Consider the following 15293-nt stretch of genomic DNA (forward strand, 5'->3'; position numbering starts at 1 on the left):
GACCAACAAGTACCATATTTTAACGTCTTTTGGCATGATACAGTCGGGGGATCGAACCTGCAATCTTCCGCTCTCCAGGCGGATGCTCTAACCACTACACCACGGAGGCAGTCTCCATGGATATGGAACACTTTGTTAGCTACTCTATGGGCAACTAAAGTAACACTCTGGGAGCATATAGGGAATATGTTACCCATTGAAATAAAGCAATGTAGACAGCTGGATTTCTCAAGGGCATCAGGTGAAGCTCAGGGGTAATGAGATGCCAACCTTTACGATTTTATCGTATTCGTTAAAAAAACAACAACACAAAATACGCAACTACGATAGCAGTAAAAAAGATACGAATTTTTAAAAATAATACATTCAATTGAATTATCAAATAGCATATGTACCATACACAATAAATTTCAACCACATTTTATTCAGTATCAAGCTATATCTGGATACTTACTACTAATTTAGGTGTGTACAATGTCAATAACAAGGCCTTACACAATATATGTACATATTTTATTTAATATGAAAATTCTTTGGAAAAGTAAATACTAATTTTTGCATCAGTTTTTTCCCAAAATACTAATTGGGCTAAATCAGGTTGGGGTAATAATGTGCTGTGCCTTGATTGTTAGCGCTATGAGCATACCTAGTGTGGAGTTTGGCGCTATATAAATGGATACATTATTATTATCTCTGCAGTAGTATTGCAACATTATTGTTAATATGGATGAATTTGTGAATCAGAGCAGGTTACAATAACTGCCAACATTGTCATATTAGATAGGTCCACTGGGACTAAGGGAGGTGGTAATTGGGAAGGCAATATTAGGCATGGTATTAGAGACTCTCTGAATATTGGAGCAGGTACTAACTACATCATAGTAGAAGTGTTGATGATGACTTGCCACCTGCCTCACAGGCTTGTATTCAGGGGAGGACATCCCTACCTCCAGGCTTGTAACATGTTAACACACTGGGAGCAGACAATGACCTCCCACATCCACCACTCATCTCCTACCACCTACCACCTACCATCCACTATCCATCACCTACCACCCACCATGCACCACTCATCTCCTACCACCCACCACTCACCTCCTACCACCCACCATCCACCACCCACCACTCATCTCCTACGACCTACCACCCACCACCCACCATCCACCACCCACCACCCACCACTCACCTCCTACCACCTACCACCTACCACCCACCATCCACCACCCACAACCCACCACTCATCTCCTACGACCTACCACCCACCATCCACCACCCACCACTCATCTCCTACCTCCCACCACTCACCTCCAACCACCTACCACCTACCACCCACCACTCACCTCCTACCACCTACCACCCACCATCCACCACCCACCACTCATCTCCTACGACCTACCACCCACCATCCACCACCCACCACTCATCTCCTACCACCCACCACTCACCTCCTACCACCTACCACCTACCACCCACCACCCACCACTCGACTCTTACCACCCACCACTCACCACCTACCACCCACCACTCACCTCCTACCACCCACCACCTACCACCTACCACCTACCACCCACCACTCACCTCTTACCACCCACCACCCACCACCCACCTCCTACCTCCTACCTCCTACCACCATGGATACCAAATATTCCTGTGTGAGTGGCCACCTTGATGACCAACTCTGCATGTGTTTCAATCCCTGGTTCCTGATTATGATCCTTGGTGTTGTCTCTGCAGCAAGCACATGCTCCATGGATTTATTATGGATTAAACTTGTATGTGATCAGCATCAAATCTTATGTTCCTCACACGTTTGTTTACTGTGCCTATAAGAGATCATCAGTATTTGTCTCAAGAGCTAACAAACTCACTAAGGGTTACCGTAATACAGGGTTTTAAGGACACAGTCTAAACTACAGGAATGCCTGAAACTTCCCTCATGTATGTTGCTGATTATAAGAAGCAATTAAAAATGAAACATCAGTCACGTTATCATGTTGTGGATGTTAAATGTCATTCATAAACTTCCATTCATCATGTATCAAAATTATCCTTTTCACCAGACATTTTGCAGGATATATTTCATATATTTATCTATTATCATTTGTTGGTAAACTTGCTTAACTTTATAATGAGGAATTTGATTATTTTGTGGGAGGAAATGTCTCATAATTATCTTGTTAGCTTTAGTAATTTAGTAATGTAAATATGAATTGCACAGAGATTATCGGTACAATGTGGGAAGCCCATTTGCCTGTTTATCATTGTCATGTTTAAATATGAATTGCAGGAGAGATGATATCATTGTCTGTCTATTCCATTTGTTTTGTCATGTCTGATTTTGCTAATTTTGATGTTCATTTATTTCAGGATATATTGCGGTGTCGGGTACTAACATCAGGAATATTTGAAACTAAGTTTACAGTTGATAAAGTAAATTTTCAGTAAGTATGGCCTTCCTTTCTGTTTTTGATAGAACTGGTTTATTGAGTTTTCTGTTTGTAGCTATGTTAACAGTGGAATTTTTGTTATGAGATTTAACTCTAAACCTCTTTCCTTACAATTATATGAATTAATAACCCAAATAAGACAATTTTACCTGGAACTCCTTGTGCAGATTTTGTATCAAGAAGTATAAATATAGGAACATTAGGTACATTTTTAATCATAGAAGATTTTAATCAAGTATTATTAAAATATAATAATATATATGTACATGTAAACATGTATACTGGAGAGGTAACTGTCTAGTGCTCCTTCTGATGCTGATGTTTTTTATTGCAGCATGTTCGATGTGGGGGGTCAGAGAGACGAGCGTAGGAAGTGGATCCAGTGCTTTAATGATGTGACGGCCATCATCTTCGTCACTGCATGCAGTGGCTACAATCTGGTCCTGCGAGAAGATCCCAGCCAAAATAGACTCAGAGAATCCTTAGAACTTTTTAGGAGTATCTGGAATAACAGGTAAATATGTAGATCGTGATGTTCTTGTTGAAGGTGGCTAGTGTGATGCCAATATATACCTATTGCTTCAACCTCACCAGCGGGGATTATGGGATAGAATATGTCTCCAGCAAGCTGTTTGTCTCCCCTTGTTTGTCTCCCCTTGAGGATTCCCTGTTAGTAATATTCCCCAGCTACTTGTCATACGACATGCCTGAAATGGATGGAATTGTCAAGCTTGGTTGACTTAGGGGCAGTGGGCTCGCCTAAGGGTTAAGGCGTTTGCCTGTGATGCTGAAGACCTGGGTTTGAATTCTCACATTCTCCGCCCATATATTGCTATATAATATTACTAAAAGCAGCATAAACCCCAACTCGCTCACTCACTCACTTGGTGACTTGGGTGATTCATAATGGATTGTTGTTCATTGAATCAGTTACTGGGTTTGTAGTCCAGCTTGATACAGGCTACCATCATATAGTGGGAATATTGCCAAGTACTAAGGTAAAGGACCAATGAAAGTACTGTAAGTCATTTATACATGGTCATTTTGTGGTGACAGGGGTTGATGGAATGTGGATATGTCCAGAATGAAAGACCCCAACAAGATACTTGCATTAGCTTACATTGCTTTATGCCCTCACCGGGCTTGCATTTGAGTGTTCCTGAATGTGTATTGATATCTTTTTCACTAAATGGGCCGGGACCTGTCATCTCATGCAGAGTTGCATCCCCTCGACGTGCTAGGATCCTATGATTACTGGTTCGAATCGCCCTGGTTACTATCCTTAGTTTGTCAGCACAATGCTCATGAGTTTCATGAAAATTGTATCTGAGGCATCTGTCTCTCGGGATAATTAAGTTGATATGATTAAACTGTACTACTGTTCAAAGTGGAATTAAACCCAACTAACTCACTCACTCACTCTACCATGATGTTTTTGTTTTGTGTTTCAGGTGGCTCAGAACAATATCCGTAATTTTATTCTTAAACAAGCAGGACCTATTAGCAGACAAAGTGAGAGCTGGAAAATCAAAAATAGAGGACTACTTTACTGAATTTTCCAGATACCAGACCCCACCAGATGGTAAGAATGTTGCCCACAGTGCAGGTTAGATGTATATGACAAGGGACTGGGTGGCAACTAGAACATTGCAGGCTGACAATGCTTTATCAACATGGTGGTTATAATAATCTACAGTGACTATTGAGGGGGTGGTGGGGTAGCCTAGTGGTTAAAGTGTTCGCTCATCATGCCGAAGGGTCAGGTTTGACTCCCCACATGGGTACAATGTGTGAAGCCCATTTCTTGTCTCCCCTGCCATGTTTTTTGAGGGGTGCAGACAATGTTGACTGTTGTGAATCTTTGTTAAGACCAAAGAAACAAGTGCAAATAAGTCTGAAGTCTTTTACCACAGATGTAATCTCCTGATGATGTGAATATTTTTCATGTAGATATGTATAGAAAATGTTGAAGAAAAACCTCAATTGGAAATTTGTATGGCAATACCAACTAGCCATGATGGATGGATGGATGATTGCATGCATATATATACGTGTATATAAATTTTATTACCTGTTATGGAATTCCTTTTATATGACAAATATATGGGCATATGAAACATCAAGTGTTACTTCATGTGAGTGGTGTAATATTTATTTTATGATATTGGTTCATGAATGAATTGCTGATGTAGGTAATTTACATGTTGAGCAACTAATATGATTTGTTGTGTTCCAGCTGTGTTTGAGTCTACAGACGACCCGGAGGTAGTTCGGGCCAAATATTTCATCAGGGATGAATTCTTGGTAAGCAAAAACAATATTAAAATTTTGTTTCAAGTACAGTGAACCTGATCAGCTGGTTCTCCATCAAGTCCATTGATCATTTAAGGCTATGTTTCTGTTATGCTCTATTGTCGGTGGGGTAGCCTAGTGGTTAAAGCCTTCCATCACACCAGCTTCAATTCCCCACATGGGTGCAATGTGTGAAGCCCATTTCTGGTGTCCCCTGCCGTGATGTTGCTGGAATATTGCTAAAGGCAGTGTGAAACCTAACTCACCCACTCGCTGTTGTGCTCTAAAATAGAGAAAGGTTTCCACAGCTGGCAGACTCTGTATAAATAGCCTAAAGGAGTTATTGACACATAAACTTTACTTCTTCAAAAAACATTTAAACCATAAATGTTTGCTTAAACCCTCAGGGGGCAGAGGTGCCTGGTCACCTGAGGTGGTGTAATTAGTGGTCCAGTGTTGCATTCTTTTCGCATGCGCTGATTCACACTTACGTTTAGAGCTTTGTCAGCAAAGTTAACTGATATATTGTTCAAATTGGTATCTAACCCAGCTGACTCACTTTCTATAAACTTTCATTACACTGAAAGTTTGAATCCTTTCGTTAAATATTGAATAAGAATTCAGATTTATTATTATATTAACTTAGTCACACACTAGTTCAAGTCCCAATTTCTTCACAAAACATTGATGATAATAATAATAATAATAATAATAGTGCTACAACTGTTGTAAGGCTATGTTAAGCTATAACTGTCATAACTCATGTGGTTGTACACACACTTTTAGCAGTTGTAGCTTTAGGATTTTCATTAACGACTTTGGTTAACATAAACTTATCACAGTCATAGCTTTAGCATTACTTTGTGAAAGTCGGCCCAGGACTTTATTTGGGATAATGAACAACTTAATGCATTAATCAATGTATTACACTGTCTTTAATAACTCTATCAAATAAGGTTCTTCCTCACATGGTGACTCTCTCAACTCATGGGAAATTCATCTTTTTCAGCGGATCAGCACAGCCAGCGGCGATGGCCGACACTACTGCTACCCTCACTTCACCTGCGCGGTCGACACCGAGAACATCAAACGAGTTTTCAATGATTGCCGAGATATCATTCAGAGGATGCACTTACGTCAGTATGAGCTTCTGTGATGCTGCCGGCAGCCCATAGGTGGAGCTGGTGGCAAGCGTGACTTTGTGGTGAAGAGACATCGTATATGATGATGTGATGACGATGATGTGATGATGTCTACTGCATCTTTCAAGGGACTCAATCATGTCACCCTATCTCTCTCTCTCTAGCTCTTGCGCCTCGCTCGAGCCGCGTCACAAGTGATCATGTGACCCCGCCAACTGTGGTACTTAGTGTGTTGGTTGACCGTACAAAGTTGGTGTTATGGCTAGCAGCGAAGTGAGGCGGGCGAGCGAGCGAGTGAGCGACACTTGCACCTGAAGGAACAACACTGTGTTTGTACTATACAAAACCACACTGTCTATCTTTATTTTGTCCAATCAGTGCAGTTGTTTTCGTCTACGAGTCGGCGACCATGTTTGCGGAGTGGAGCAAATTTTGTTATGCGAGTGTTCCAGTGGAGCTTTACCTTGTAGCAGCAAGAGGATTCAACCAATCACTGTCTAGTGCGTACGTACATATGCCAAACACAGGCTCCACAACTCGCCGTCTGCCGTTGCGGACGAGCTATCCGTGGGGACTGACTTGAACTGATTCCTGTGTTTGCTGTAACAGTCTGCTGCCAGCGTGCAGCCAGACCACAATATGCAGATTTTGTTTGATTGTAATATTTGGACGACCTGCAGCCGTTTCTATGACAACTGCTGGCGGCACCTAATCGTCCAATCAGCTGACTGAATGAGGAACTCTTGTCCAACTGGACTGTGGATTGCTAACATACTGTTTCTTTGGTGTCAGTTGGTTATTTGGAGTCGCATATTTGTGTATAATGTTGACTTTTCAAAACAAGTATTTGTATGAACATGACTTGTACTGTATATGACTACGCTTGACCTTCTGTGAGCACTTCGTTTGCTACCTGTGGGTGTCCGTCCGTCCATCTATCAGTTGGTCGGTCAGTCATCCAGAGCCGCTGTGCATGTTCGCGTGTATGTTCGTACGTACATATGCGCGTCTGTCTGTAACACTGCTGGCGTGAGGCCAAAATCGACGAGTGAAGGGTCCATCATCGTGTTACTCCGCCCTAATGTTTTGTTAAGTTGTAAATTAGTTGTAAAAATATGTACTTGGATGATTCCATGCTTGTTTCACTGGGTATTTACGCGTGTTTTAGATTGAAGTAGACAGCACTGACCGCCAGCCACATCCTCTCGTGCATCGTTAGTACAAACTGGATCAAGTGCACAAGTTGTGTCAGGGCCATCATCAAGATCCAACTGTTGCTCTCAATTCACGATTTTCTTTTAATTTACTCCATTTTTTTAAACAAAGTACAGAGGACTAATTAGAAGTTAGCTAGAGGGAGGGCATTGGTGTCTATGATATTAATCTCTGATTTGATTTATGATTGCCGAAATTATGTGATTTGTTTGATTTTGAACACGAGATATGACACTAGTTTTGCGAGCATGTTGGAAGTGTCCCTGGCTACTATGCTCTGTCCTCTCCGACAGTTCTTGTGCAGATTGCTAGGGTACATTTTATCCATTGACATCACACAATGTACATATCCATATTGATGCGAAAAGCTGTGAAGATTTGTTGTTATTGTTGGCTGTGTATTACCTTCCTTCCACAGCCGTCGATGTTGCCGCTGCCGCCTCTGCCGCTGCGTAAAGGATACTGTTGTAACAGTACAGCACAACAAACACATTATTTATTTATTTACTATGAATTTTGTGCTTGATGATTAATGTTTTATATCTTCTTGACCGGAGACTTTTACATACATTTTATCAAGAATTACTGCGAGAATAGCCAGCATACAATGAAAAGGATGGACTGCTTTGTTCTTGAGGTTTTATCAATTTTACCAGATATATTTTGTTTGGCCTTGTTCATGACGGAAAGAGTTAATTAAACAAAACTGTTTGAGGTCTTGAATGTTCAGAATTATTGCCTAACTTTTAAACTGATTATGTTTATACATCTTGTTCTTGAAATTGGTTTCAGAAATTGATAATGATTTTGTGCGTATCTGGTACAAATTCTGTTTCACTGTAAGTGGTTTGTTAAACGCACCAAATGTATGGTATGGAGTAATTTTTGTGTAAACGCATGTAAATAATCTTGACCAAGAAGTTGACATATACAATTACGTGGAGATACCAGGTTCACACACGTCTAGAGGGAAACTAGTGTTTCACTTATTATCATGCGTTTTTGTCGCCATAGTTACTGGCACCTGATTGGCCAAGTGATTCTTGTCGTCATGGCGACTGGCCAATTAAAGCCAGTACAAGGATGCCAGCGGCATTTTGTAAACATCTACATCTCCGTCTACATTATGCAACTGACTGTGATGAGATCCGTGACGTTGGTGCGGCCATGGCCGCCAACAATAGAATCAATTAATATTGAGTGCTATTCGTGTTCCCTCTTATCTCTGCTACAATGTATGGGACAATTCACTGAGGGGCAATTATGTTTGTCCTATATCTCAAATCTCTAACATTAGACGAGACATTCTTGTGTTAGATGCAACAACTATGGCTGATTGCTCACCCGATCACTTGAAGCGAAATTTCATTGCAAAAGAAGAAATTGCCAACACTAGGGTGGTCCAATTTGATGTTGATTGAAATATTTGTCTACAATATTATAACCAAGCAGTTTAGATAGAGACAGTTCAAATGCCATCTTTCAGAAATTCTAAATTCTGTACCTTATTCAAGAGATCTTTTAAGATCCTTTTTTTTAAAATGATTTTATTTTGTATGAATTTGATAAAATGGGCAGATTCAGGTGGTGTGAATTGTAACGTAAAATTGGATTCGTGATTTGGCAAATATAGATGAATGATATTTCTAGAAGGTATCACATCAGTAGACAAGAATTTCAGATAACCTTGTTTACAGTTCAACACCAGCAGTATAGAAAGAGCATTTTGATATTGTACAAGGAGGATAGCAGGAAAACTATCCTCAGCTGGTCCGACTTTGACACCACTTTCAATGCATAACAGCTACCTGTATCAGATTGTCACCATTAACTCTTACTGTTGATTTTATCATGTACATTACTTGCGTGAAATGGTGAATCATATCTTATGTTTAAATGTTTCTTTCATCAAGACCGAGAGGAACTATCCTCCTCTTGTGATACTCTCACAATTCTTGGCTCCCAGTAGGTACAAATCCTCCGAAGGAAAAGCCATTGGATGATTTGTTTTTATTATTATAATTTTTTGCTTTAATCACAACTGCATAGTATCTGTTGATGTAGCTGAAAAGTTTTATTTTTTCATAACGTTTATGTTTGAAGGAACATTGACTTGTTTAGCCGATTATGCATTTCTCATTACCATATCTTTAAAAATCAGCTCCAAGGTTAGTCTTGCTGTTAAAGGGAGGTAACTTCTCCCTGAGTTAATGGAAGGCTATTCTCAAGCCCGGATTCTAATCCCCCAACTAGATACAGTTGTAATCTCAATCATGTTTGTTTTTACAATTCTACTACTATCAAGTGCCATGGATCTGGAAATTGTTTAAAAAGACATAAAAATCAATTTTATCTAACTCTTTATTTTTAATTGTGGTTAGAAATACCCAAGCTTGCATTAACGTGATTAATGGTCAAGTACTGCCTTCTAATGTTGAGTTACCTTACTTGACAATGTACAGGGGGCAGCACAGTCTGACAATAAGTGGCGCTTTACATGTTGCTGTTAACCTCCGATTGGCTGAATTTAGAAAATTTCCCATGATCAGGTAAATCAGTGATCTGGCCTGTGTAAACTTTCCCATGATTGAGTAATACTGCTTCTGGCCTTCATTAAATCTGTAACTACTGGCTGAATCTGGCCTTTGGCATAGCTCTGTAAACTCCCCCTGATTGGCTGAATCTGGCCTTTGGCCTCAGTAAACTTTCCAATGATTGGCTGAATTTAGCCTTTGGCTGCTCAATGACCTTTTTGTGATCTGTTGATCAGCAATAACAATAGGTTTAGCCAAATGTCGGGTACATGTCTCTGGGCTCACAGGCTTGCTGGAGTAGTCTGACAGACTGACAGTCCGTCGGACAGTCGAGCTGCAGTCGGCTGCTGGGGTTTCTCTACCATGTGTCAATTGTCTGTATTGTAAAATAAAAACAATTTCTTACTAAATACATCATATTCCTAGTTTTTTGTTCAACCAACGGAACAGATGGATCAGCGTGCTATTGGATCAGGCTTCTGTCATAACCATGTGTATCACACTCGAAGGACCTGAGAACATGATGGGATGCCTTTGTTAATGTAGTTGAAACTTTCGAAGAGAAACAGATCCTTGGAGTCTTCTGTGGACCGACATACAATACGGATAAAAGTATGTTAAAGCTACTCTTAAGAAGTTAAGGCCGTCCATGCAGATTTATGGTAATAAGAAAGAATTGGGTGGTCCTTAAAGTCTCGTGCATTATACCAAGTCGCCAATATACACCGGCACTGTCTTCGGTATAATGTGTGAAGCCCATTTCTGGTGTACCCCAATATGATATTGCAGGAATATTGCTAAAGCCAGCGTAAAACTAAACTCGCCCGCACACTCTTCACAATAACTTTACCTTTTTGTAAAGAAAGATCACATAGATCAGTCCCCGCTTCTTCCAAAAGATCTTGATCAAAGATACTTCAATTAAAACACAAGATGTATAGAAATAAATTTATTATGTTCAAGAGGCTATATCGATAGGAATGTTACATGACATACAATTCAGACTAATTGTAATTGTAATGCAAGATCGTACACAAGGGCACTGTTTTACCTTCCATTAAAGTGGAAAGGAAACCAATTTCTTGATACTGAAGTGGTGAAACAGGTTACAACTATTTCGGAAGACAACTGAAAGAACAGTCCACATTGAAATGGTTTATCATTTAGGGTAAACCTTTAGTACTACAGATGATTATCAAAGCCTACAGATACAGATATTCATCTCAAACCATTTGAGGACTGGTTATGAAAAGTGAATGTGGGTTGTCACATTCTTTTACTACTACACTGAATCATACAAATAAAGGAGCATGACTGAACATGGATTTAGGTCTGCCGAAATGCCAACAGGCTAAGAAGGCGACCTCCAAAGCACATAACTGAAGAAGAAGAAGAACATGGAAGACCCCTATTGTGAAAGGTTTCATTGAGTTGATGAGGCACTCGGGCAGAGAGAAGGATGCTCATGTAAAAGAGCGTCTACACCAAAATATAATGCAGAGAGACACTTAGTATTTTAGAACACCAGTAGGACTCCGTGAATCGGAGAATATGTCGGGCATCCTGAAACATTTTAGATCTGCAGTATTAAATTCCAGTTTCATATTTTCAAGATTTTGCAAAACACAGTTGGTGAATGAGGATTGGGTTGAATAAAGAAGGTGAAATTGTAACATGCATCAATCATGAGTTTGAAAGTGGCACCTCTTTAACTTGTAAATACTTAAGGGAAGCCTTAGGAAAATAATTTGGGCAGGGCATCAGGCATCAGGCAAAATTCTGACCATTCAGCTCACAGCTTTTGACAAATTAACAGGTTCTTAGTATTTTGATTCCATCATTTACTTCACATCATAACAAAATGGAAAAACAATATGGCAGCTTCCTAGTTTCATTCTTATCTACAAAACGTAAACAGTTTGTAACAGAAATCATTCAGGCCTACAGGTCTAACATACTATGACACAAATAAGACAATATATTGTATACATGTACAAAATCAAACTTGAGTCCTTAGGTGAATGGAAAACACATCTTCCACTCACCTACCCGACAGCACCAGTCCAGTGGTTTCTGAATACTAGTATGTAAATGGGCAAGTCACAGCCATTACAAAGCAAGCACAGACTGTCAAGTCTTCCATGCGATGAGCATTTAAACGCACTGCTCAATTTGTAATTTGAAATAAACCTTTGAGATATTATATCCTGAAATACTAATGCCACATAAAATCAATGTTCTGTTCATTTGATTTCTTGACACATCTATCTATGAATCTCTTATACCTTGTTACATTTTTCCTAAATTTTAGTCAGTGTTTCAAATAAAGCCAAAAATGTTTATCTTGTCAAATAATTCCACTTGCGATAAACTAAGTTTCAAATTTGAGAAAGAAGTAAGTAGTAATCTCTTCAAACAATAATCAGTGTGCAGCAGCCTCAAGTATTCACCAACACAGACAACCTACCAGCTACAGTACTACAGAAAGACAAATACTAATCTCTCCATGAGATCCAGTTTCCATCAACATTACATATCAAATGCAGGGAACTTATGAGCAGAGAGAAGCAAGGATGGATAACACTTTGTCAAAACAGTATTTACATATATTACAGTGTTGAAAACAAGTCTCATAATGACGATCTAAAGAAATTTTAAAAATATTTCAGGACCTCAGAACATTATGGAAATACCAGTTGCTGTCGCCGTCATGTATGGGTTCTACTATAAAAATATTTATCATTCTGGTCTAAGTATCTGATAATTTAACAGATTAAGATGCATGATAATTCTTTTCAGGGCATGCAATAAAATCTCAGTGGGTACAGATTCCGTTCCCATATTATGTCTACAGAAGAGTTATCCTTCCTTGTCAACAAGGCCATGACATTCAACTGGTTCCTGTCTCTATGTGCCTCATTATCTTGTGATAAGTAGAGACAGTGCCCAGTCTACAAAGATTCTGCCTGCAGAGAAATAGTGTGGAGACTTCGTCCTTTAGAAAGGTCTATTGAGATATATTTTGTCAGGATTTCATAAGTTCAATTAAACCAAGTTAATTAGTAACCTGGATCAAATCATGTTTTCTGACTAGCTTGCGCTAATTGTCACAATGCATGGGACAAAAAATATATTTCTACAAGGCTACATTGTATCATATTGCAGGAAGACGGTATCTGATATTGCTGGCAGTAGTGACATTGATTCATCATGGTATAACAATTTAAAACGATGCAGTGGACAATGGGAGTATTGTAGCATATAAAAATCATACAATAAAAACATGTAACCAATCAAACATGTGGAAGAGAGTGAGCAAATTCAGAGCTTTGACTTTCGACTTTCGATTAAATATTCTTGGTGTACAAAGCAATGATAACTTCAGAGCGCACACACAATCATCTACAGACTGGTTGTCCCTGGCGATAACAATGATAACTTCATATTCATACTAGCAGCCGTTATGACACAGAATTATCATTTAGTTGACAAGCATGGGCATTGTCCAATCTCATCTGAGTCACTGTTAAAATACATGGTCAAATATTGCACATATTTCTACATTTTCATGGCACTATCACAGACTAATACTAAATGAACTATTCACATTGAAATAACTAAAAATAGATACATATGGTATTGTAAATTAAAAATGAAAGTACCTAACATGAGATGATGAAATTGTTTCTACATTGTATGAGTACTTTTCTTGATAAATATCTCTCTCTCTCACAGTCAGAAATCTGAAAAGATAATATCTCGCCAGGCAACACAAATCAATATATTCAGAACAGTTTCTTCTTCATAGTCTGCTAACCAGGTAGGACTCTCGCCACCTGGAAACTGTGTCCAACAAAAAGACATGGTCATCAATATCCCAGTGTTCTGTTCCTATTTGGTTCTTGTTTTTTAACTCCACCACAACATTCATGTCCTGAAAACACATACCACATTTAGTTTCCCTATCTATAACAGTTACTGAGAAAATCTGTTCCCTTTGGGGATACCGTGCACTAAGTCAAGAAACGCATGACAAGGGCCATAACTCTGTAACCAACTGTAACATTGTTTCCGTTTTAAAATTCCATCAAAGCATTTATGTCCTGAAAACACATACCAAATTTGGTTTCCATATCTATAACGTTTTTTTGAGAAATCTGTCCCCATCATCTCAGATGGACAGAGCTCAAACCTATAGCCCCCTCAGCTTAAGGTTAACCTTGTCTCAAGTGTTGGGTACAAAAGGTCCAATTGGGAATTCCACTCCCGTGGGGACTGCCAATGAACTGTTAAACTACTAACAAAAAATAAGAACGGATTGTTAAAATAAAACGGAAGAAAAACACAAGGTTAACATTCAGAAAATGATGAAAAACATATAGGTCAGAAGCTGGAGCCAGATCCAGAAAGCATTCGTAACACTACTATAATCGTAAGCTGATAAGCTATGTAGTTACAATAGCTCGTAATGCTACAAATGCTCTGTGGATCGGGACCCTCGTGTTGGCGATTGTGATCGGTGTGGGACAAGGATATAGTCTGCTTCAGTTTCACTAGTATAAGAACTGTTTTAGTTTCCCAAGGATAAAATCAGCAATATGTTAACAATGATTAAATATGCTTAAGGTTAAGGTCCGGGTTAGAATGAACCTTCAGTAACCCATGCTTGTCGTAAGAGGCGACTAACGGGATCAGATGGTCAGGCTTGCTGGCTTGGTTGAAACATGTCATCAGTTCCCAATTGCGCAGATTGATGCTCATGCTGTTGATCACTGGATTGTCTGGTCCAGACTCAATTATTTACAGACCGCCGCCATATAGCTGGAATATTGCTGAGTGTGGCATAAAACTAAACTCACTCACTCACATAAGGTTAACAATGATGTTTTAGTTTCAGTAGTATAAAATCTGGATTAGTTTCACAAGGATAACATATATTGTCAGTGCACAATACCTGATGAGTGTATCTGAATGTATTGCTGAATGTATCTATTGGAACAGAAAACCGAGGAACATGTCAACCTTTACAATGGCCATGAATAAAACTGAATTCAAATGGTCCTACAAGAGCATTACAAATAAAATCAGATGTACAATTCTGATGATAGATTTTTTATCAAAAATAGCAAGCATTCAATTCACTTCAAACTAACAAAATAAAACCCTGGCTAACAAACAAAACAATAACATCAGTGCTTCCTGTGTGAAAATAACAACGAAACAAAACACCAGCCTGTGCTACTCCTGCTACCGCAATAAACATGGCAGACACACTGTATGGTTTGTTATCCTCATCAAAGGAGAAAATAAAATTTGTAAACTATCAAATTTCATGTTATTTCCTAATGCTTGCCTAACATGATCACTGACCAACTGCTCTCATTCAAACTGTGCTAGATCACCACCAAACACACTAGGGCTGGGATTTGTCCAAATGTTCTACCCGGGTACTCCAAACCTTATTAACCCAGATACCCGTTATATTAATTCCTGACATCAAATTTGCAAGAAATGGCAATATATTCTTCAACCCGGACACTAAAATGTCGAGTTTTCAATATCTTAAAAATGTATTATATTCAAAAGGAGTGACTGTTATTATGTCTAAATCTTCAAAGACAATACAACCTTTTAATCATGAAAGAATAACATATTACATTGTT

The 15293-nt window shown here is 39.1% G+C and overlaps 1 protein-coding gene across 1 annotated transcript in view; it reads left to right on the forward strand.

Annotated features, from left to right (window-relative positions):
- The window catches only part of LOC124272094 (guanine nucleotide-binding protein G(s) subunit alpha), a 63427-nt gene extending 53385 nt beyond the window's left edge, over positions 1-10042 (forward strand). Inside the window, exons 7-11 of the mRNA XM_046707247.1 lie at positions 2368-2441; positions 2782-2961; positions 3899-4029; positions 4684-4751; positions 5749-10042. Coding sequence (XP_046563203.1) covers positions 2368-2441; positions 2782-2961; positions 3899-4029; positions 4684-4751; positions 5749-5895 — 600 coding nt within the window. The 3' untranslated portion in view covers positions 5896-10042. The remainder of the gene's footprint in view (positions 1-2367; positions 2442-2781; positions 2962-3898; positions 4030-4683; positions 4752-5748) is intronic.
- Positions 10043-15293: the final 5251 nt, after the last annotated feature.

Source organism: Haliotis rubra, unplaced genomic scaffold, assembly GCF_003918875.1.
Source record: "Haliotis rubra isolate DU_JTF1 unplaced genomic scaffold, ASM391887v1 Scf103, whole genome shotgun sequence".
NCBI lineage: Eukaryota > Metazoa > Mollusca > Gastropoda > Lepetellida > Haliotidae > Haliotis > Haliotis rubra.